Here is a 25,133-nt window from a genome sequence, read left to right as displayed (position 1 = left end):
GTGTGTCTTTATTTTAATAATTGTGTCTTTTTTTTTTAAATAATTTTGTGTCTTTTTAATAATTGTGTGTCTTTTTTAATAATTTTGTGTCTTTTTTAAATAATTTTGTGTCTCTTTTTAGTAATTTTGTGTCTTTTTCTAATAATTTAGTGTCTTTTTTCTAATAATTTTGTGTCTTTTTTTAGTAACTGTGTATTTTTTGGGTCATTTTGTGTCTTTTTTTTGCTCATTTTGTGTCTTTTTGGGGGAAATTTTGTGTCTTTTTCTAATAATTTTGTGTCTTTTTGGTAATTTTGTGTCTTTTTTGGGTCATTTTGTGTCTTTTTGGTAATTTTGTGTATTTTTTGGGGTCATTTTGGGTCTTTTTTTTGGTCATTTTGTGTCTTTTTTGGGTCATTTTGTTCTTTTTTAAATAATGTTGTGTCTTTTTTAATAATTGTGTGTTCTTTTTGCTAATTCTGTGTATTTTTTGGTCATTTTGTGTCTTTTTTGGGTCATTTTGTGTCTTTTTTAAGTAATTTAGTGTTTTTTCAGTAATTTTGTGTCTTTTTTTGGTCATTTTTGTGTATTTTTTTAAGGATTTTAGTTTTCAAGGATCGATTTTTATTGTACATTATACAGCACTATCCTTACTATATATGTGAATAATACAGTAAATAACTGTAGATTTCACAGCGATTATATACAGTGTATCTAATGCAATTTTCCTTCTGTTAGCGTTTCAAATAATGGCTCAACTAGATCAAATTGCGAGACTGAAGCAGCAACAGGCGAGTCAGACAGAAGCAGCATCGAAGAAAATTAAAGGTGAGCAGCAGTTAAACACATTCTAACGAGTCTTTGATACATTTTGAAGGAAATAAAACATCTATTGTTTATCTCTCAAAGAACTGGAGGAAGAACTGGAGGACGTCAGGAATAACATCAGAGAAAAGACGAAGCTGTTGGGCTCCACTGATGTCATCATTGCTAATCTGTGTAAGTGATCAGCTCGGCTTTAGACAAGAGAAGAACATAAAGGATTATGTAAAAAAGCATCAGAGTATTAAAAATAGCTCTGCTTTTTGTCTTTTTTTTATTAGCCTCTCAGATTATGCAGCTTCACAAGAAAATCAAACCGCTGGAACTGGAGATATCAGACATTAAGGAGACAAACGCTGAGAACATTGAAGGTAAAAAAAACCACAAAATGTGATCATTGTAACCAGTGGTGGGAAGTAACTAAGTACATTTACTCAAGTACTGTTCTGAAGTGCAATTTTGAGGTACTTGTACTTGAGAATTTCCACATATTTAACTTTATACATCTACTTCACTACATTTTGAGGCAAATATTGTACTTTTTACTCCACTACATTTAGCTGACAGCTTCAGTTACTTTAAAGCAGGGGTCTCAAACTTGCGGCCGCGGGCCAATTGCGGCCCTAGTGATGATATTTTGCGGTTTTAATTTGAATGGCACTTTACTGTGTTGTGTGTGGAAGGTCCCTTTAATTACTCTTTTTGGTAATTTTGTGTCTTTTTAAAATTATTTTGTCTTTTTTTTAGTAATTTTGTGTCTTTTTTTTAGTAATTTTGTGTCTTTTTTTTAGTAATTTTGTGTCTCTTTTTTGGTAATTTTGTGTCTTTTTAAATAATTTTGTGTCTTTTTTTATAATTTTGTGTCTTTTTTTATAATTTTGTGTCTTTTTAAAATTATTTTGTCTTTTTTTAGTAATTTTGTGTCTTTTTTTTAGTAATTTTGTGTCTTTTTGGGGGAATTATGTGTCTCTTTTTTGGTAATTTTGTGTCTTTTTAAATAATTTTGTGTCTTTTTAAAATTATTTTGTCTTTTTTAAGTAATTTTGTGTCTTTTTTTGTCATTTTGTGTCTTTTTTGGTAATTTTGTGTCTTTTTTGGTAATTTTGTGTCTTTTTTCACTCATTATGTGTCTTTTTTAAGTAATTTAGTTTTTTTCTGTCATTTTGTGTCTTTTTTTAGTAATTTTGAGTCTTTTTTTGGTCATTTTGATACAAGCGGCCCCCATGTAATTTGAGTTTGAGACCCCTGTGTTAGTACTTTTACTTAAGTAAGAGATCTGAATTATTTTTTCCACCACTGATTGTAATACACCACAAAGTAAAACACACATCTAGGTTTTGATTTCATGATTTTGTATCATATCATTTCAGATCTGCAGAAGAGAATCAGTTTGGCATCGAGGCAACTGAAAGACAGCGAACAACTCCTCAGGGGCGCAAACGACAAGAATTTAGACTTGAGTATGAAAATGTCTTTTTTTGCAAATGTTTCATGTTGAGTTGTTTGTTTCCTTTAAACACAAAATAACGCTGCAGCTCGTCTGTGTCCCTTCTAGTCATGCAGATTGCCAATCTGAAGTCAGACCTGAAAAAGGCGAAGAAAGAAGCATCCAGAGCTATTGCAGCGCAAAACAGCGAAGGTTTGTCAATCTGTTACTTCTTTTAGATAGATAGATAGATAGATAGATAGATAGATAGATAGATAGATAGATAGATAGATAGATAGATAGATAGATAGATAGATAGATTACTTTATTCATCCCCGAAGGGAAATTCGGTTGTCACAGCAGTCCGGTATTCAAGTACAATAAAATACAATAGAATAAAATACTGAGGTAGCATAAATAAAAACAACAATAGAAAAAAAAAACACAGAACAGAACAAGAACAAGGACACTTAATAAGTTAAAAAGAAGAACATCAGTTGTTAGGATGGTTGACAGATGATGGTAATAATTAAACTGGTGATATGATGCAACAATGCTATAGTGACTAGACGGTATATAATAATAATAATAATAGTACAGTATATAACATATATATAATATAATATAATATAATATGATATGTAATAGTAGATAATAAACAATGTAAAAGTAAAATGAAAAAATATAAATAGAGTAATTACAAGTAAAGTAATATAATATATAATAATAATAGTCATAATAATAATAATAATAAATAAGGCCGGTAAGGCCGGTATAATAATAATAGTAGTATATTACAGTATATAGTAATAATAGTAATAATGGCAGCAACAGTATATATAATAATAATAATAGTAATAATATTAATAACATAGCAAAGTGTCTTGCATAGATTTAGTGCATCTCAGTAATGTTGGTTCTGGCAGAGGTAGATGAATTGTATATTTTTTTATATTTATTTTTTTATACTTTTTTCATCCAAATACACTTGATAACACCCATCATGGTTCATTGATAGTTAATTAAACTTTAATTCATTGTTATTTCAATGTTAACAGTATACATATATACAATTTAAACAACAAGAAAAAATAGATTTGTTAAATTATAATAATACATATTATTTGGATGCTATTACAACCCAGATTCCCAAAAACATGGGATGTTTTCTAAAAATTTTAATGATGGAAATTGAATAATTTGCTTTTCTTTTGTGACATATGTTGAATTAAAATTGTACAAAGACAATATATTATACAATATATTTTATGTTCTTTGTTTTTGTAAATACACATTCAATTCTCTTTGAATAATAAATAAATAAATAAAGCTCTTTTGGAATAAGGATTGTATAAAGCTGCAGCTGGTGATTATAATACGTTGTTAAATGCTTAATAAATACACTGTAAAGCATCTATAAATATTATTTAGATTGTAAAATACTTGGTAAATAATGCTTATTGATGGATTACAAAGTATTTATTATAGCCATCTAAATAATGTTTCAACAGTTTACAAGTCATTTGGTAATCATTAAGAAATACTAATTTCATGGAAAGAGGTAAAAAATATGTAAAAATAAATAAAATATAAATATATATATATAATTTTGTGTCTTTTTTTTAGAAATTTTGTGTATTTTATTTGGTCATTTTGTGTCTTTTTTGGTCATATTGTCTTTTTTTAAGTAATTTTGTGTCTTTTTGGTCATTTTGTGTCTTTTTTTTGGTCATTTTGTTACTGCCTTCAGCTGCCCCCAGGTAATTTGAGTTTGAGACCCCTGGTCTAAAACCTACCTGGAAAAGAGATTTTTTTTTTTTAAAATCACAATGACACTTTAACCTGGTTAAATAAAGGATATATATATATATATAATAAATAAAGAATAAAATGTGATGATTAAATTATCCGTCATCATCTTCATATGGGATGTTTGTTGAAACAAATCTTGTTCTTTTTTTTTTTGTTGCAGAATTGGAAGAACAACTACAAACACAACTAAAAGAAAACAGAAAACTGGAAAACAAAAATAAAGGTATGTACTGTTCATTGCATGACATTAAATTGATCATGTTTTCATGTTAAATCTCGACCTGAAAAGTAACTAAAGCTGTCAGCTGAATGTAGTGGAGTAAAAAGTACAATATTTGCCTCTAAATGTAGTGAACAAGGTTATAATAGTTTTGGATTTTTCATTAGTTTTAGTTTTAATTTTGTTGTCAATTTTTGTTTTCAAATTCAGTTAGTTTTAATGAGTTTTTAGAGTGAGTTTGCTAGTTTTAATTAGTTTTTATTTTTTTTAAATGCTTAGTTTTAGTTTAGTTTTTATTAGTTTTAGGTTTTTTTGGAATGGGGTATTTGTTGGGTGCAAAATTCAAGAAGGTCACACTTATTTTAACTATTTAATATACTGTTATGAGGTTTGTTGTTCATGTTTTTAGATTAAATTTCGACCTGTAAAGTAACTGAAGCTGACAGATAAATGTAGTGGAGTAAAAAGTGCAATATTTGCTTCAAAATGTATTGAAGAAATAGTATAAAGTTACATAAAATGGAAATACTCAAGTAAAGTACAAACACCTCAAAATTATACTAAAGTACAGTACTTGAGTAAATATGTGCCAGACTTTTTCTCGGTCCTGAAGTCTCTTTGTGTTTGATGTCTTTCAATCTTCTTCCTTTTTCAGACTTGCAGCAAGAGATCGAGGGACTGAAAGTTTGCTGCAATGATGCCAACCCGGCGTGTGACGGTAAGATCCTCAGTATGACCTGTATATATACATATATATTAGGGCCGGGACTCTATTAAAAAAATTAATCTAATTAATTAGAGGCTTTGTAATTAATTAATTGAAAATAATCACATTATAATCGCATATAAATATTTGACCTGAGAACAATGAGAAGTAATTTTTTTCACATGGATTTTTAGTATACCATTGAATAATGACTGAATACATAAGCTTAAGCAACAAAAATATTGCTTATTTTTGTTCAAGTCCAACAGACCAGTGCAATTATTGCCATTAAGTGTAGCAATAGCATATTTATAAATATAGTACATTTCATAAATCCAGGTAGCCTATAGGTAGGTAGACCTTCTGTAAACTAGAATACTTTGGTTTTTGAAGTAAAACACAATCCACGCTAGCTAGCACGCTAGCCGCTAGCTGCTATATGTTTAGCATTGAGGTGATACTTGAGGCTGGATGTGCTGCTATGGTGATATGTGAATTCCTTGTTGCCTAGCAACACAACCATGCTCTTATGGATGCTTCCATCCGTTGGTTTTTAGTAACTAAATGTCCCATCATCCACGGGGCCAACCAAAGGCCTCATCAGCTTCTTCCTTCATGTTCACTGTGGTTTGTTGTTGTCTCAACTCATCAACACTAGTTGGTGCTCCAGTATAATCGGTCCGCCTGAAACTCATCCAGTGAGAAACGTTCCACGTGCAAAAATAAGTGTGATTAAAATGCGTCAATTTTTGCGTTAAAGTCCCAGCCCTAATATATATACACTACTGGTCAAAAGTTTTAGAACACACCAACTTTTCCAGAATTTAATTGAAAATGATGCAGTTTAATGTCTCAGTGTACTCTGAAATTAATGCACATTTGCAACATTTACAATTCTTTATTAAGCATGATAGTGTTTTGAAAGTAAAAAAAAAAAAGATTCAAAATCACATTTTATGTTGGACTAAAGGACTAAAAAAAGACACAAAATGACAAAAGAAGACAGCAAAAGTCACAAAATGACTGAAAAAAGACACAAAATGACCAAAAAAAGACACAAAATGACTTACAAAGACATGAAAAGAATTAAAAAATGGACAAAATAACCCAAGACTCCATAGAGTTAAGTTGTTAACCCATTTCTTGTTCCCTGAAAAAGGCCTACTTGTATAATTCTGAAATGTACATTATTTTCCAGTTTTGGTTAAGCTTACCTTTTTTTATTTACCTCTGGCAGTTCACCACTTACCTTTGTACCCTTTCAAGCTGTTCATTTGACTTGAACTGCTTGAATTTCAATAAAAAACTGGAAAAATTGGGGTGTTCTAAAACTTTTGACCGGTAGTGTATATACGTATATATATTTATATATAGTGAGGTTGTCCCTCAGAGTCAGTGAATGATCTGATCGAGTTTTTAACTGAATATTTCATCAAACAGATTTAGAGAGGCAGCTGAAGCAGAGTCAGGAGGATGCGGATCGCCTGCAGCAGCAGCTGAACGAAGACAACCTAACATTCAGACAGCTGCAGGAGGAGTTAGAGCAAGAGGCCGCCGAGAAGAACACACTGCAGCACAGAGTCAAGAGTAAGTAACGGAGGCAAAATCACTGCAGACATTTGGTGAATTTTAAGGAAAAGTGAATAGTTAACTTTACCCTCTGGAGTCCACGAACGCGCCGGAGAGCCCTGCTGCTGTCAGCTTCCCTCTAAAGTTTTGGCTTTTTTCCCATTTAGTGCGTCAACTCTTTTTCAGCAAAAGTGAAAACTACCTCGACCAAGTCTAACATGATATTACTGAAGTTTTTGAAGAGATTTTTTTGAATTTTGCAGTGTGCATTCAGCATTTCAATGCATTTTTAATGCAATATTTTGTATTTTCCGTAATGTTTTTTGTAATTTTTTGTGTTTTTTGTAATTTTTATGTGCCTTTTTTTTTTATTTTTTTGTGTCATTTTTATGTGTTTTTTTATTTATTTTGTGTGTTTTCTGTGTGTTTTTGTGTGTTATGTGTTTTTTGTAATTCTATTGTGTTTTTTATGTTTTTTTGTTTGTTTTTTGTATTTTTTGCGTGTTTCTGTGTTCAAAATGTTGATCCAGTAAGTCAAAATGAAAAAATAATAATCAGGTCATATAGGTGAGGTTGTACTGAAAACAATGATACCAACGTGGCAGGGTGAACACTTTTTTTTTTTACAAAAACCACCCCAAAAAAAATTACAAAAACGCACATAAAAAACACTTTTTTTTTTATTTTTTTAAACCACCCAGAAAATGACAAAAAACACACAAAAATTGACAAATATCACACAAAAAAACATTAAAGACAAAATATTGCATTAAAAATGCTGAATGCAAAATTTGAAAAAACCTCTGCAGAAACTTACACTTGGTCGAAGTGTTTTTTTAAAGGGGTGATGCACTAAATTGGACTTAGAAAGTTCTGAAAAAGCTGCCAGCAGGGCTCCATGCTGCTTCATTTTTACGTTGCAACGTCATGAAGAAGTGTTATGAACTCTCTGGTTAACTCTACGTTCCATCACACAGGCTTGGAGCAGGAGCTGGAGCTGAGCCGGGACAACGCTGACTGGTTTCAGCAGCAGCTGATTATGACAAACGCCAACCTCACCAAGCTGCAGGAGGAGCTAGAAGCACTGTCAGGAGACGACAACGGGCTGCAGCAAGACAACAACAGTATGTTCAACCTGCTGCCAATCAGTGCATTCATTCAGTCATTACTGTTATATTCAGTAGAACAGGGAAGAAAGAAGAAGTTCTGATTGTTGAGGAAATGTATAAAGTCTGGATTCTTTTTTGTCTCGATGCTAGACCTGAAACATTAAACTGACTATCTATCTATCTATCTATCTATCTATCTATCTATCTATCTATCAATCTATCTAAGTATCTATCTATCTATCTATCTATCTATCTATCTATCTATCTATCTATCTATCTATCTATCTATCTATCTATCTATTCATCTATCTATCTATATATCTATCTATCTATCTATCTATCTATCTATCTATCTTAGTATCTATCTATCTATCTATCTTAGTATCTATCTATCTATCTATCTTAGTATCTATCTATCTATCTATCTTAGTATCTATCTATCTATCTATCTATCTATCTATCTATCTTAGTATCTATCTATCTATCTATTCATCTATCTATCTATCTATCTATCTATCTATCTATCTATCTATCTATCTATCTATCTATCTATCTATCTATCTATCTATCCATCTATCTATCTATAATAATGCTTATTGATGCTTTACAAAGCCATAAAACAAGGTATTATTAAGGTATTAGTTGCAACTTTATTATAGTCATCTAAATAATGTTTATTGAAATCAGTTGGTAATCGTAGAGAAAATACTAATTTCATGGAAAGAGGTAGAAAATATTTTATTCCAACTTTATGGACGACTGTGTAAATATATGACCTTATATAGTATATAAAATTGTATATTGTGTGCAACAACAGGCTGTTAGGTTGGTGATGAACTGTATAAATGATGGTTTCTTTTTTGTCTCGATGCTAGACCTGAAACGTAAAAATCAAGATCTTGAGGCACAACTAATAGGTAACTATAACTATTAGTTCTAATCAGCAATATGCAGATAATACACTGGATACCCCCCCTCCCTCCAAAATATAACCAAAACATGCTGTTCTTTTTTTTCTTTCTCCTCAGAACTTCAAAACCAATTGATTGACGTGGAAGACAAGACAATCCATCCCAGTGAGTGACACACAAGAGTTCATTTAAATTCCTGTCATTTTTTTCTACCTGCCTATTTCATGACAATTCAGTTTACTGTTAACATTTTAATCCTACACGATAAATGCTCAAACTGCAAAATACAGTGAAAGGGTCAAAGTTATGAGACCAAACCACTAAACGTCCTTTTTTTATATCTATATAACGTTATACAAAACTTTATTGACACGTTGCCGTGGATACGCATGGAGCATACATAAAAACAGCGATTAATCAATTCATCGATTGTTAACATTATAGATGCTGGAGTTGGCAGGTTTCTTCCAAATGCCCATCCGTATCAGGAACCATGGGAAATGTAGTCCAATCCAGTGTTTTGGAGGTTGAGCCATGCTCAGGCCCAAATGTCAGGATATCTTGGCCTCTGCTAATTTGACTATTGTTGTTTTTGTTTTGTTTTTAAATCTGTGACGGTAACGCTTTATAATAAGGTCCTTAATAACCATTAATTAACAAGTAATAAGGCATTGTTCTCGCTTTAGATCCGGTAGTTGCAAAAAGCATAGTTAACTTATAGTTAACTTATAATAGATGAGCAATAAAGTATATTTTAATATCAATAAGCAAACAAAATAAGATTAATAAAGGCATGTCAAAGACATAATGGGGGGGTCATGGGTGTTTGTGATGCCATTATTAACACTTATATAAGCTTATAAACACACAATAATGTTAATAAGCATCTTGTAAGGACTTACAAGGGCCTTATTACTTGTTAATTAATGGTTATTACAAGGACCTTAATATAAAGCGTTACCTCTGTGATTTCCAAAACTTTATGGAAGTGACACTTGTTAATGTCAATTTCAATTACCGTAAAATTTGGTGTATAAGTCGCACATTTTTACCTTTTTTTTCTATCTAAAAAGTTGGGTGCGGGTTATACACCGGTGCGTCCTATAGACCAAGGTAAATGCTGACATAGTAAATTTGACCCACAAGATTGCGGAACAGGAACAGTCCTGTTATTAAAAAAAAGAAAGAAAAAGTTGAATATACTTGGCATAAAAAAAATGTTAATTTAAGCTCATGGCTTAGATGTTGTACTATTTCCTTAAGAAGTTAATGCGTTTGAAAAACCGCAATCTGAAAAGTAAACCTACTTAACAGATTATGTTGAGTGTTCCAAATAAAAATTAATGGAAACAGTGTTGAAATAACGTGTATAATGGATTTATTATCAAATAGCAATAGAAAACATTGTTTTCCCAGTTTAAGAGACTAAAAAAACGGCCTGCGAGCTGCAACTTGTGTTTTTTATGCACACTGTTCATTGCACCTTATTTGTTTCACGGCACCAACATTTTTATACTGCATATTCATATTTATTCTGCACTGGAATTCTACTCCTCAATACATACTCCTTCTTTAGACACTTTATTTTTACATTACATTTTATTGTATTTTTATATTTTATTGCTTGAAGTATGCCTAGGTTGTTCTTTTTATTTAATTGTGTTGTTATTGTCTCTGTGTGTAATGCTGCTGCTACACTGTAATTTCCCAGCTTGGGATAAATAAAGTCTATCTATCTATCTATCTATCCATCTATCCATCTATCCATCTATCTATCTATCTATCTATCCATCCATCCATCCATCCATCCATCCATCCATCCATCCATCCATCCATCCATCCATCCATCCATCCATCCTTTTTACAAAAAATCCCACACAAAAACATGCATTAAAAAATAAAAAATATAAAAAACGAATCTATCTATCTATCTATCTATCTATCTATCTATCTATCTATCTATCTATCTATCTATCTATCTATCTATCTATCTATCTATCTATCCATCCATCCATCCATCCATCCATCCATCCATCCATCCATCCATCCATCCATCCATCTACAAAAAATCCCACACAAAAAACACACAAAAACATGCATTAAAAAATAAAAAATATAAAAAACGAATCTATCTATCTATCTATCTATCTATCTATCTATCTATCTATCTATCTATCTATCTATCTATTCATCTATCTATCTGTCTGTCTATCTACCTATCTAAATTTGACAGTATGTGATGTAAAAATCCACATAATCAACTACTTTTGTCCAATTTCAGGAAAGATGACCTTCGACCGAAACACAGCCAACCCAAGGATCGCTCTGTCAGCAGACAACACCGAGATGTCCACCGCCGCACAAATCCAAAACGTCCCCGACAACCCGGGCCGCTTCGACACCTCTCTCGCCGTCCTCGGAGCAACCGGTTTCTCTTCTGGTAGAAACTACTGGGAGTTGTCTGTCGATGGGAAGAGTTGTTACCAGCTCGGGATGGCCAGCGAAACCGCTCAGAGGAAGGGATTGATACGATTCCTGCCGACAAACGGCTACTGGACTATAGTCCTGAACAAACAGGGTCAGTACAGAGCCATAGACAGGAAAACTGTTATCCTTCCAGTCGTGACTCAACCTGTGACTCTGGGAATTCTGCTGAACTACAAACAGGGAGAAATGTCGTTCTACGACGCTGGCACCAGAGCTCATCTCTACACATTCGTAGGTCAAACATTTACAGGCAAAATCTACCCGTTTGTCAATTTTTGTATTGAGGATGTTGATAATCCGTCACCAATCGTGTTACGCGCTCCTGGATCAGTTGACTGGATAAAATAGACAACAGGGTTTATGTTTTGTTATGTTTTGTCCTGTGTGTCGGACACAAACTTGGACACAAACACACTTTTTCTCCCTTTTGTAATCTTACATTAAATTAGACTTTTAGACCTCTGTACTCCATAGAGTTTGTGCTTTTAATTTGATTTACTTGTTTGTTTATAATAAATATCTTTCTGGAATATAAATGCTGTCCGTCTAATGTTGTACACTGTGAACGATATGTCAACCTCTTCTATGAAAACAACTCCAAATTTGTCCAACCACTACTAAACATAAATACTAATTTTAATTTGATTATAATTATGAAGTTTATTATTAATCAGTGTTCCAAATTGATAGTTATGTAACTTTATGAGACTGATTTAGGAGAATTGACTATATTTTTCTGTGTTTTACAGAGATGTGAAATGACAGAGTAAATCAAGTCATATCATTTATTACAATTATGAATAATTCTGATAATCTAACCACAATTTTGAACAATGAGATCCACACAAGTGTTGCTCATGGTTCATCTTTACATATTTGATATCCTTACGGGAGGGATAGCATTTATGATAATGACCTTTTTTTTTAAAACATATTTGACGCCCCGTGCAAGGTATAATTTATTCATTAAAGAAGCATCTTGAATTCCCAACAAACTAATACTGGGGAATGTTTCTTCCACTACTAACTATAAATACTAAATTTAATTTGATTAAAATTATGAAGTTAATTATTAATCAGTGTTCCAAATGGATAGTTAAGTAACTTTATGAGACTGATTTAGGAGAATTGGCTATATTTTTCTATGTTTTACAGAGTGGTGCCCCATTTCGAAATGACAGAGTAAATCAAGTCATATAATTTATTATAGTTATTAATAATTCTGATAGCATCTAATCACAATTTTGAACCATGAGATCCACACAAGTGTGCTCTTGGTTAGTCCATACATATTTGATTTTACATATATATATATATATATATATATATATATATATATATATATATATATATATATATATATTTTTTTTTTTTTTTTTTAAACATATTTGACGCCCCATGCAAGGTATAATTTATTCATTAAAGAAGCATCTTGAATTCCCAACAAACTAATACTGGGAAATGTTTCAGACAGTAAAACAACAACAAATATACAATATGCATTTTCTTTATTTTTTTGCTTGAAAAGAATTTATCCTTTTGTCCATTTGCCATTCCAAGTGTTTCAATCACTAACAGAAAAAAAATTAGCCTGGAAGTTTATTCATGTTTCAGCCAGATGTCAAACCTGTTTTTTTGTTTTTTTGTGAAAGCCATTGGGTCGCTAGTTGGCAGAACTTTATGCATGATGAAAGCATTGAGCAAGAAGTCTTTTTAACTTTTAAAAAAAACATGTCATAATGTGTGATGTCGCCCTGGAGAAACCAGAATAAAAACAGCCTATGAACACGTCTGTTCTCACAATGTAATGATTTATCTTCAACAATAACTCCCATCTAGAACTATCTCAGATCTAACACACATTTCCCACCACACGTCACCTGTTGAACACATTTCACTATGATCGCTTGCTGTTTCCATGACAACTCAAACCCCGTTCAGTCTCTTCCTGCCGTCCCGGCTACGCTCCGGTAAAAGTGGGCTACGAAAACTGGGTCCCGCTCTTCCAGTATGTGCAGGAAATGATTCCTCTCCTCTTCTCCCCAAGTCTCGAACCACTGGGTCCACAGACGCAGCTGGCATTCAAAGATGTTTGGTAGTCTGTCTTTAACCTTTAAAAACAAAAAAAGAGAGAAAGCAGCTGTTAGAACAGACATGGGCATTTAATACAACCGCAGTGCTTTTATTTTGAAGGCGATTTACGTATATTTGAGTTACCCGAGTTACCTCGGTACCTTGTGAATCCACTTTTACTATAGTTAAGACAACAAATATAGCCAATAATATATATGACAGAAGAAAATAAACTTTAACAAACTTTGTTTCCTGTCAGTCAGCCACTTTAGAAACATTTTTCATACTTTATATCAACTTTATACGAGTTGCGGCGCACTCGTTATTATTTACCGTTCGTGTTTCATTTAACCGTTCCACCTGTTATTTCCTGTCACAACCTTTCAAAATTACAGCACCCGTTTCACATTGGATGGCACCTCTTCAAAATAAAAGCATCACAACATTGTATATTTTCTAGGTGTTTTACAAACATGAAAAACAAGCTATATAATACAAAAACACCAATAGGAACCTTGCTAAAGGTAATTTACAGTTGTGTTTAAAATAAATGTTAAAGTGATATAGTGATTGGAGTATTTACTACTTTTTACTGCTATATTTGATTTACTCCACATTAACAATCTTATCATAACATGTATTCTTATCAGTAGCAGCTCAAAACCAGATAATTTACTGTATTTTATAAGCGATTAAATTAATATTGAGCAGAATTTAGTTCAGAGTTTTGGTCCGGCCCCTGCAACCTTCGTGGTATTGGTCATGTGGCCCCTTGGGAACAAAAATTTTCAACTTCGATACCGATACTCAGGAAAATATTCGATACTTATAACCATTTTCGATACCACAAGGATAAAAACAAAGACCCCAAAATTATTAACAAGAAAAATGCAACATGTAAAAATGAACAGAACCACAGGTTAAATATTTATAATAAAAAACAGTTGTGCAAAAAGAAACTGCAACTATGATGACAAGCTTCAGGTCTGAGGTAGTGCAATAAATAAATAAATACAATAAACAATAACGATTAGAACAATATTTTGAGATTGTATGCTGTGCACAATATTAGGAAAGCTTGATAAGTCGACTTTTCTCTGCTTCATTCTGGGACTTCAAGAGAGAAAATAACACTTTTCAGTCAGCAACATTTATGTAAACTTATTAACTCTTAATGCTTATGTATACTGACACTGTGTCAATAAACGTAATATGGGCATACTACATGCCTGATTTATTTATTTACGTTGTTTATAATCATTAATGTGACGTCGGCCTTTAATTGCTAGCTGCGGCTAATGGCTAATAATAACACGGGCAACATTAATGCTACGATAACATCAGTAATAGGTCAGTTCGATACTTTTGAAAATGAGTATCGTATCCGGATACAACGTTTTAGTATTGATACTTTTTTGAGTATCGATACTTTTGACAACCCTACTCTCTGGACAAGAGCTGGGCGATAATTCAATATGATTTATCCTCTTTCAACTGAATAATTTTGTGATTAATTCATATCAAGATATTGTGATGCACAATTATGTTGTCTAAATTGATAAAAATAACAGATAAACTCTAATTTCTCCACCATTTAAGCTTCATTACCTATAATACAACAGTGCATCAAGGTTATTATAGTTAACGAAAACTAACGAAATAACGAAAACTAGAATTGAAAACACCTTTTCGTTAACTCAAATAAAAATAAAAGACCCAATAAGTTTATTAAGTCATTAAACCAGATAGATGAAATAGATTTCACATCAACTAAAAAGGTTTACGTATGAAAAAAGTTGACAAAGGCGAAAACGAAGGACATTTTCACCATAATTTTAGTTTGTTTTAGTTAGTTTTGTAACCACATAATACAGTTTCAGTTAGTTATCGTTTTTTTAAAAACTAGGTTTTATTTTTATTTCAGTTAACGAAAATGTTTTTTCAATTCTAGTTTTCGTTATTTCGTTAGTTTTCATTAGTTATCGTTAACTATAATAACCTTGGTTTGGACAAAGATAATGATAACAACAAAAATAGCTCATAAGAGTTTAATTTAAGAGCTGATATCTAGACATTTTCCATGTTTTTTTAATACTGATTTTAGTTATTATCAATAAAACCATGTTAAATGTCTAGATATCAGCTCTTAATTAAACACTTATGAGCTATTTTTGTTGTTATCATTATATTTGTCCACACAAATGTACCTTTAGTTGTACCAGGCATTAAAATAAACAAGAAAGCGAGAAGAAAACAAAGGTGGTCGAATAATTTTTTCCATGACTGTATATCTAGTTAGGTGATTTTTTAGCCATATCGCCCAGCCCTACTTCTGAAGCATGTGTTAACCCTCTGGAGACCATGAAAGCACCGACACATTAACTTCTTCATGACGTGAAGAAATAAAAATACAGATAAAACTGGAGATAACGTCAAATATATTTAGTATAAAATATAGAACTACAGATTATCCTCATTTTACCTGTTATATGTAATATTTGCAACCTGTATTCATTTTTGCAACATTTAAAATTCTGTGTATTGAAATATAATTGTCAAGATCAGATTTTAGGTTTTCCTTTGTTTCTTTTGGGTTCAACATCTTTATCAAGTAAGTCCAAGTTGAAAATGAATCATCAGGACATATAGGTGAGGTAACGCTGAAAAACTGATACCAACATGGCATGGTGAAGATTTTTTAAAGGACATGATTGCAGTGGCGGTTCTAGACTAATTTTACTGTGGGGGCCAAGGAGGGGCCAGTGTTTAATCAGAGGGGCACATTAGCACATTAAAAAATGGCAAATATGATATTTAAGCATTCAAAATCTTTGAATGTCTTGAAAAAGACACAAAATGACCAAAAAAGACACAAAATAACTAAAAAAAGACACGTAAAGACATGAAAAGGATTCAAAAATGGACAAAATAGCCCAGTAAGACTCCATAGAGTTAAACTATTATACAATGTAACATTCTGGGTTCCTTTTGTGTACAATGAGATATTGTTTGAACAAAAAAAAGGTTAGAATTGTTCCATTGTTCATTGTTATAAATTGATCATTTTATTATTAATTTGACACAGGGGCCACAGCAGGGGCCAAAGGCTTCTTCACAGGGGCAGTGGCCCCTGGAGGCCCCTGTGGAGAACCACCACTGCCCCACAGTAAAACTGATCTAGAACCGCCACTGTATAATTGCCCAAGACTTCAGAGGGTTTAGAAGTGCCAGACTGTACCTGAAGGGTGCTGAGTGAGTCCAGGAGGGTGCAGACTTTCCCAGGCACAGCTTTCCCCAGCAGGTCCTGCAGGAACCTCTCCCTCTGGGTGTCGCTCCAGCCCTGGAACCAGCTCAGGACGCACCGCTGCTCCTGGAGGCTCACATAGGAGATGGGCTCCGGCTCCCTCATCCGGTCCGCACTCAGGGAGGCGCAGGACAGGTTCTCCAGGCTGGGGGGGTTGATGGCCCCCGGTGGAGCTGGTGGGAAGTCCTCCGGGCTGGGAGTGGAGCAGAAGGTCCAGTGGTGGCTCGCCATGGCTGGGGGTCCCTGTGTCGGAGCCCTGAGCCTGCTACACAGCCGGTCTGGAGGCTCCTGCTGCGGCTCCTGCTGCTGCTGGTTCGAGCCTGGAGAGACATGATTCAACCACGACATCTTTGGACAGACGGGTTGTTAGTTTGAGCCTGAGAGAAGGAGAGAAGGAGAGAAGGAGAGAAGGAGAGAAGGCAGCTCCTCCTCTGCTGTGAGTGAATCAGCTGAGCCAGCTGCTCAGAGGGAACATGCAGCTGCTCTTCTATCTGCTCAGTCGGACAGGAAACTCAGACAATAAACTGCTCTTAACATAAATAACTACGAGGACCCATCTTTGTTTTAAATCACCTTATTTTCGGCATATCTGCAGTGGACCGGTGCTGAACCAGAGCCGCACTAATCTCTCCCACCAACAGGAAGTGTGCACTTACTTTGTTGCCTTGATGTGCAGCAAATCAAGCTTGCGCACATTTTGCGCAGGTACGAAATGTAAAGATTAAAACGCTATTTATTTTAATACGATATAAAATAGGCCTACAGTGTTTGGATCCGTGTATTTTTGGTCATTGGAATTGCCGTTCACAAAAGGATATTTTAAAAAAACAAATACGAGTGGTTATTTGATTTTCGATTCAAAATAAAAAAAAATATTTATTTATTTTTGTTTGTTTTGTTTTGTTTCTGTTTCTTGCCCTGTGTTTATTTTGGATCTCTGTTTAGGAATTGATGTTTGTCTGATTTTGTGTGTGTTTTTCTTTCTGTAACTCCCTGGCAAATACTGTACATATTGTAAATTGTTATTTTGGATTAAAAAAAATAGAAAATAAAAAAAAGGTTGGTATACCGGAGCGCAAATGAAATGTATTCCTCTTTTCAAATCGTATTCACATAAATAAAATACGCATATTTGTTCTCTCGTTGTCTATTTATTTTTTATACTATATAAAATACAGTATGTGGATTAGAATTGCCGTCCACAAAAGGATATTAAAAAAAATAATTCTAGTGATTATTCGATTTTCGATTCAATTATTATTAGATAATATTATTATTAAAAATACAAGGCTTTTTACTTCATCAGAAGGGCAGAAAGGGATAGATCAAGATGTATTTGATTTTCATTTTCTAGTTATAATAACAAAAATTTAAATCGAAGAAGAAAAAAAAACATATTCTGCGACCGGAAGTTGTCTTTTACAAAATAAAAGCGCGAATGGTTGGTAAACAGGACCGTAAATGAAGTTTATTCCTCTTTTAAAATCTTAATCACATAAATAAAATACGCATATTTGTTTTCTTGTTGTCTGGGTGAAAAAGCACGTCACTCAAAACGTGAGTTTGTTTGATTATCTAAGTCGTATAATGAAAAGTGACTGAAGAAAGACCCCATAAACATAATAATACTGCAAAGTGGATCAATTCTAAGCCTTCCGTTATATTAATGAATTTATATAAATGTGAAATAGTTTCAGGGTGCAGATCACAAAAAACACATTCCACCTCAATGTCAACTTTAATCTTATGTAACAGCACTTTGGTGGGGTAAAATCTCTGTTAACTAGAAGAACTACTAGAAAACACAGTGAACTGAAATAGTTTGAGTTTTATTAAATATACTTTTATTTCGTCCATGGTAACAGCACTTAAAAAAAGGCTTAAACTTTTTTGTTCAGGCAGGCATTTTTAGGTTGTCCCTAGATTGTTAGCATTATTGTCTCTGCACCTTAATTAATCTCCTCCTTTAGCTGTTTTCTTTAATGTACTTTATTACCTGTGTCTTTTTATCTACTTCTGATTTTAAAGTGTCTGATTCTTCTCTTAGTCTTTTGTTTATTTTTGTTATTTGTTATTTTGTTATTGTATATTGTTATTTGTTTCACGTTTCTGTAGGACTTTGAGATTTCTTTATGAAAAGTGCTTTACAAATAAAATGTATTATTATTATTATTAGCTATTATTATTATTGTTATTATTATTATTATTAGTAGTATTAGTATTATTATTGACTTTGGTGGGGGTCAAATCTATGTAGCAGTTTTTATTTGATATTTGATATTTGATTTGGGGGGGAAGTCGTCGGCGGTGACGCTGGGAGGAGGAATGCTGCGTTCGTTTGCACTCGGAATTCTGAAAGATCCGAGTTGGAAATTCCGACTTCCGAGATAAATGCGTTTCATTGCTCAACCTCGGAAAACATGGCCGGCCACAGCAAATTGATACTTGTTTGGATGTCTTTCGAGCATTTAAAAATTATTCTGGGGAAGTAGATCAGCTACCTGGTGCAACATACAGTTAAATGGTTGTGTCCTCTCTGGGTCCAAATATAGGTCTGCAAATACTTAAGAGACAAAAATATAATTACATCTTATCAATTTCCTGGATATAATGAAAATACGTGCAGTATTACAGCTTATAGACTAATGTTTAAATATGGGAAAAACTATAATGTATTTACACTTTTACTGTGATTTTTCGTCCCTACTACGCTCAAATAAACTCTTTATTTAACAGAGTGGGAGTGTAAATACCACTACAAAGTAATCCTACACTTTTAGTAACACAAATGCTAAATTAAACGACACATAACTGACTAAATATTGAAGATAAAGTGACTGTTTTCCACGTATTTCCGACCTACTCGGATCCCCGAGTCGGGATCCCGAGTTCAAGGGCCGTTCTATTGCACTTTCCCGACTCGGAGGTCGGATCTTTCCGAGTTCCGAGTGCAATCGAACGCAGCAGTCGTCGGCGGTGACGCTGGGAGGAGGAAGGCGTTGCTCGTCGCTCTCGCTGGGAGCTGACTAGAGGAAGGGAAAATGGCGGATCTCGAAGACGTTACGCTGGACGGGAGACCGCTCCAGTCCCTTCGAGTGGCGGATTTAAAAGCAGCCCTGGAGGAGAGAGGGCTGTCGAAGAGCGGCCACAAGAATGCACTCATCAAGAGGCTGAAGGGGGTGAGTTCTGCCGCGGGAAACGGCACCAACGGTCGCCTCGCGCTGCCGTTAACGATGAGACGGGCTCGTGATGTTCTCTCGAGGGCCGACAACTGAGTATAATAGTAGAGTTATGGAGGTTAACCGCCGCTGGTCACCAGGGAAACGCGGCTATCTGCGCTCCGCTGTGCAGGTTACACCAACCGTAGCAAGAGCGGGACTTAAGCCAACTTAGGGGCTCATTTCAAAGTGTGTGTCGGGGTTATGTTGTCCTGTTAGCTCCCGTGGCTAACGCAGTGGCGGTTCTAGACCAGTTTTACTGTGGGGGCCAATGAGGGGCCAGTGTTTAATCAGAGGGGCACATTAGCACATGAAAGAATGGCAAAGATGATATTTGAAGCATTCAAAATCTTTGAATGTCTTGAAAAAGACACAAAATGACCAAAAAAAATACACAAAATAACTAAAACAGACACAAAAAAAAGAGACATAAATGACACCAATGACAAAAAAAAGACACAAAATTACCAACAAAGACACAAAATAACTAAAAATGACACAACAACAGACACAAAATTACCAAAAAAAGACACAAATGTCCAAAAAAGACACAAAATGACTTACAAAGACACAAAATAACTAAAAATGACACAACAACAGACACAAAATTATCAAAAAAAAAGACACAAATGTCCAAAAAAGACACAAAATGACTTACAAAGACATGTAAAGACATGAAAAGGATTCAAAAATGGACAAAATAGCCCCATAAGACTCCAGAGAGTTAAACTATTATACAATGTACACATTCTGGGTTTCTTTTGTGTACAATGAGATAATAGAAATATTGTTTGAACTAAAAAAAGGTTAGAATTGTTTCATTGTTCATTGTTATAAATTGATCATTTTATTATTAATTTGACACAGGGGCCACAGCAGGGGCCAGCGTTGGTCGGTGTAAATGTTTTGTATTTAACCTTTATTTAACCAGGAAATATCCCAGTGAGATTAAGAACCTCTTTTTCTTGAAGGGAGCCCTGGCTAAGAGGCAGCAAACACAAAATACAGTTAAATATTTACATAAGACACAGACCTTAAACGCGTTATGAGAAGTGCATATTGTGGAATTGGCCTCAATAACTCTCGGTTTGGATTTGAAAGTGCTCAAAGAAATGAAGTCAGTTAGTTTCCAGTCTTTCTGTAGCATATTCCACACTGCAAAAAAAAAAAAAAAAGGTGTGTCTAAAAACAAGATAAAAACACAAAATCTCAGGGAAATGATCTTGCTGCATGGACAGATAATTTCACTTTCTTAAATTAAGATGATTAAATCTAGAAATAAGCATGTTGTACGCTTAAAATAAGAAATTAACTCTTAAAACAAGATAAATTCAAGGTGCAAGCAGTGATTAGCTGGCCCGAGCAAAACTTTAGATACATAAGTGTTGGATAAGTTATCTTGTTTTAAGATTTAATTTTGTATTTTAAGTGTTCAACATGCTTATTTCTAGATTTAACAATCTCAATTCAAGAAATCTTGTCAAGGTAAATTATCTGTCCATGCAGCGAGATCATTTCCCTCAGATTTAATGTTTTTATCTTGTTTTTAGACACACCTTTTTTGCAGTGCATGCATAAGGTGCAGAGTAAACAAATGCCCTTTTACCCAGCTCTGTACCAGCAGAAGGGACAGAAAGCAACAGCTGATCTTGTAAACGAAGAGAATAAGATCCAGCATTTCTCAGAGTTATAAAGTGCAAATGTACGAAGGCAGCAGTCCCAATATTGCCTTATAAATGAAAGTATACCAATAACTAGCCCTTGGAGTGGCCAGAGCAGGCCATCCTACCCCAGAGTATAATTCACAATGGTGAGTGGACATCTTACAGTTGGTAATGAACCTTAAAGAAGCATGATAATAACAGTATCAATTCATTCTACATGCATTTGACCGGTAACTTAACATTACATAAGTCATTTAGTAGCCCGACGAGCATTATCAGCTAAATTTGAATGTGTGTTTCACGCCAATGCAACATTTTTTGCTATTTGCCGCCAGATTTAGCAGTCGTTTTGCTTTAAAACATATCCCAGGTCAGCCAGCTGCGTAGTGAGCGTGTCCTGTGTGTGCCTGTTTGTTTACATTGTGACAGGTATTCAAACCTTATCTAACTCACCGTGAAAGTTGTTGCATTCTTTCCTTTTTAAAAGCGGGTAATCTGATTTTTCCCCTGCTGAATTACCCAATAAAAGCAGGTTTTGTTTACAACATGTTTTTGTGTTAAATGTTCATTATCCCAATGAAGCGTAATTAGACTTTGACTGCACTTTATTGATCCCTTTGGGGGATTTGACTCCCTCAAGGAAATTAAAGTTCCAGTAGCATACAAATACAAATGCAGTTAAAATAAACAATTGACAGTAAACAAAACAATACACTATTAAAGTAAATAAGTGAAGTGTAAATGTAGACAACTATATGGAGGATAGATATAGATAAAACATAAAACATGTGTTTTGTACAGTGGATAAATGACCAAATAAGAAGAAGAATGCCACCATTACTTAACATGTGTAATCTGGACAGTGTTATTTAGTTATAACTGATAACTCGTCTGGTCCCATTATTACACGTTACCAATCAAGGAACTTTTAAAAATCTCTTTAAATGTTAAAATTTTCACTTTTGCACGATTACATATAATAAAGACCTACTGGTACCACATATGCCTAACTGCTTATCGCTATTAGAATATTAATCTACATTACACTTTATTAAATAATGTTTTGTTTACATCCTGGAGTGTGCATGCAGTGTGAAATACTCCAAGCAGCAGTGTGGGAGTGGGAGGAATGCTGCATGGCTCACAATCAGGACAGAGATAGATGTAAACAACAAGTGTTTTTATTTAAAATATGTACAATTTTAACCAAGTTGGCTCCAGCAGCTTTTGCTTACAACTCTGCCCACATCATTCTCAATATTGTTTGATTTCCACCACAGTCTGCGTGTTGCATGCCTTGTCTGATTGACCCATATGATGATGATGATTATTATATCTATGTATCAATTCAGTGATCAATGATCTAATATAATTTATGTGGAAGATATGGATACATATCAGCCTCTTTAAGATGCAACTTTATTTTGAATTTTTCACTTTGTATTTAATCTTTTCATGAAAAAGAATAGATATAGAATGGAGCTCAGTAATAAAACAATTGTCAAATAGGTCCATGTAAATCTACCTGATTGTGTTAATTGGTCAAATCATATCTCATATTGATCGAAGGTCCCTGAGTTAAATCAAATCATAATCGTATTGTGGCAGACTTTTTCCTATTGGTGTCCAATAAATTGACATGGTATCATATTGTGATTAACAAAATCTTACTTTGGTAGTCACACAGAGACTCATAACAGATTGTAATGGATGGAAATAATGGAAGCCATTATGAATCTTTACTGAATACAGTGTAGGGTTGGGCGATATATCAATACAAAAGATATATTGATATATTTGATATGGAATTAGACCATATCGCATATATCAATATAGTTCAAATTTGCACTGTGATCCTTGCTCCAGGCAAGATTATTTATTTGAGATATTCTATTATTTAAATGTGCGCTTTATGGAGCTTTGATTTTTTTTTCTAGAAGGTACTCCTTTTATACAGTATTTATGTTCAATTAAATGAACGGTTTCAATACTTCTGACATGACATATTTGGCTTTGTCTGAACATTTGCTCTCACTTTGCAATAAAAATATCGGGATATATATCGTATATTGTTATTCAGCCTAAATATATCGGGATATAACTTTTGGTCCATATCGCCCAGCCCTAATACAGTGCACAGTGACAAGATTGCCATAAATTACCCATATGTTTACATTCAAAAGCACCAGTACCAACTCTGTTATTTACTTCAAATGACTCAAGTCCCTTGTCTTAATAATAGGCTCTCATGCTGGAGAATCTGCAGAGGACCTCCACCGCTCACATCGGACTGCAGCCAAACTCGCAGGTAAGTGTCTTAAAAATGATTTTAATTTTTCTTTTTTCATCACTGAAGCCTTTGCATATAAATGACAAAATCTGCATCAGCACAATTTTCTTAAATGTCTGCAAAACAAAATGTGCAAGTGGCCCTCAAAGGCTTGTACCTTATTTTTTAATGGTCTTTGTGTTTAGATTGGAGAGGAAATGAGCCAGAACAGCTTTATCAAGCAGTATCTGGCTAAACAACAGGAGCTTCTGAGGCAGCGGCTGGAGAGAGAGGCTCGTGAAGCATATGACACAAATGGTAAGTGTTGTCAGAACCATCCACTGTAAACATCTGGAGTCATTATGCATAACCTTTTTGTGATTTTATTTGATTGTCTCTTGTAAACAGACCAAGAGGACCACACAGAAGTTAACAACAGTACACCATGCGCTCCTCAACCCCAGGTAGGACACCATGTCCTTTTCTAAACTATTGCAATTGGTCACATCCTTTTAATTTTGTTTGTCCAGAGATTTTCTGTGCTGAAAAATATTTTGCACATCTGTAAGAAACTAAGAACAGGGTTCTTACGGGTGCTTGAAATCCTTGAAAATGCTTGAATTTAAATGTTGTGTTTTCAAGGTTGAAAAAGTGCTTGGATTTTGGATAAAGTGCTTGTAAATGCTTGAAATTCTTCCTGTATTTCTCTTCAATCTGACTATATCCATCTATAGACTATAGATAATCACATGTTCAATGTAGAAAATAATGAGTAGCCTATCTGAAATTAAGACCGTTCCTCCTAAAAATGTAACACCATCTCTGTTGGTATGGTTCAGTGAAATCTCCCCCTTTCAGTATGCAAGTACTCATCTAAAACATGCAACTTATAACAGGTGGAAGGTACTGGGGGCGCTGTTGCGTTATTCTACCATTAAAGCCCGGAAAGCGGATACGTCGTTTTGTAGTTTTTCCACCCATTTGGGGTCTGTTGGCCAATGAAATGCATCAGAATACATGTGGGAGTGTCGCAATGCAACATGGGACTTTTCCAGAACTTTGAAATCATGCATTTTTTCGAGGCGTTTTAGGCCTAAATGGGTTAAGTGAAATCTCCCCCTTTTTAGTATGTAAGTACTCATCTAAAACATGCAATTTACAACAGGTGTAAGATACTGGAAAAGCTTGAAAATGGACCTTGAAAAATGCTTGAATTTGACCACTGCTAAAGTGTACGAACCCTGTTTTTAAAATGAAATAATCACTCTAATATTTATTCTATATATCTATTCTTTTACTAAGTTTTTTTAGGTAGGTTTTTACAAATTTACATGTCCAGCTTGTCATTTTTTCAGTGTAAGCATAGTGCAGTTAGATCAGGGATTTCACCCAAATAAATACATAAACACTTCTTGTGACCCATGCAGACTCTTTAGGTTTTAATTGCCCATTAAAAAACAACTTTGAAAGTTCTTGAAAAATGCTTGAATTTGACCACTGAAAAAGTATACGAACCCTGTAAGAATTTTTCCAGATCCCTCACCCCTCTTTCTGTCCCCGTCAG

General features: G+C 34.0%; 3 protein-coding genes across 4 annotated transcripts in view; 2 read left to right on the top strand and 1 right to left on the bottom strand.

Moving 5' to 3' along the window:
- Window positions 1-11,577, top strand: part of si:ch211-14a17.10 (putative leucine-rich repeat-containing protein DDB_G0290503) — a 46,528-nt gene extending 34,951 nt beyond the window's left edge. Inside the window, exons 45-56 of the mRNA XM_059344640.1 lie at window positions 718-807; window positions 889-978; window positions 1,083-1,172; window positions 2,172-2,261; window positions 2,357-2,440; window positions 4,200-4,262; window positions 4,915-4,977; window positions 6,406-6,552; window positions 7,512-7,658; window positions 8,519-8,560; window positions 8,672-8,719; window positions 10,836-11,577. Of these exons, the coding sequence (XP_059200623.1) occupies window positions 718-807; window positions 889-978; window positions 1,083-1,172; window positions 2,172-2,261; window positions 2,357-2,440; window positions 4,200-4,262; window positions 4,915-4,977; window positions 6,406-6,552; window positions 7,512-7,658; window positions 8,519-8,560; window positions 8,672-8,719; window positions 10,836-11,389 (1,508 nt within the window). The 3' untranslated portion in view covers window positions 11,390-11,577. The remainder of the gene's footprint in view (window positions 1-717; window positions 808-888; window positions 979-1,082; window positions 1,173-2,171; window positions 2,262-2,356; window positions 2,441-4,199; window positions 4,263-4,914; window positions 4,978-6,405; window positions 6,553-7,511; window positions 7,659-8,518; window positions 8,561-8,671; window positions 8,720-10,835) is intronic.
- A 955-nt stretch (window positions 11,578-12,532) lies between these two features.
- Window positions 12,533-17,223, bottom strand: c11h14orf119 (chromosome 11 C14orf119 homolog). The gene is made up of 2 exons (XM_059344660.1): window positions 16,353-17,223; window positions 12,533-13,152 (listed from the first exon to the last, which is right to left on the bottom strand). The coding sequence occupies exons 1-2, from the start codon at window positions 16,764-16,766 to the stop codon at window positions 12,979-12,981; spliced, it is 588 nt and encodes a 195-aa protein (XP_059200643.1). The 5' UTR covers window positions 16,767-17,223; the 3' UTR covers window positions 12,533-12,978.
- A 2,184-nt stretch (window positions 17,224-19,407) lies between these two features.
- The window catches only part of acin1a (apoptotic chromatin condensation inducer 1a), a 32,067-nt gene continuing 26,341 nt past the window's right edge, over window positions 19,408-25,133 (top strand). The window contains exons 1-4 of one of the 2 annotated variants that reach the window (XM_059344639.1): window positions 19,408-19,597; window positions 23,543-23,608; window positions 23,776-23,887; window positions 23,978-24,033. In XM_059344639.1, coding sequence (XP_059200622.1) covers window positions 19,460-19,597; window positions 23,543-23,608; window positions 23,776-23,887; window positions 23,978-24,033 — 372 coding nt within the window. In that variant the 5' untranslated portion in view covers window positions 19,408-19,459. The remainder of the gene's footprint in view (window positions 19,598-23,542; window positions 23,609-23,775; window positions 23,888-23,977; window positions 24,034-25,133) is intronic. The other variant, XM_059344638.1, reaches the window with a different exon arrangement.

The sequence above is a fragment of the Centropristis striata genome, chromosome 11 (genome assembly GCF_030273125.1).
Source record: "Centropristis striata isolate RG_2023a ecotype Rhode Island chromosome 11, C.striata_1.0, whole genome shotgun sequence".
In the NCBI taxonomy this organism is placed as follows: Eukaryota; Metazoa; Chordata; class Actinopteri; order Perciformes; family Serranidae; genus Centropristis; species Centropristis striata.
Note: the sequence above shows the minus strand (reverse complement) of the source record. Positions and strands in the feature narration are given on the sequence as shown.

Coding starts and splice junctions, on each gene's coding strand:
- c11h14orf119 (XM_059344660.1), bottom strand. CDS start 16,766: ATGTCGTGGTTGAATCATGTCTCTCCAGGCTCGAACCAGCAGCAGCAG. Junction 13,153..16,352: donor ACTCACTCAGCACCCTTCAG/GTACAGTCTGGC, acceptor TTGTTTTTAAAG/GTTAAAGACAGACTACCAAA.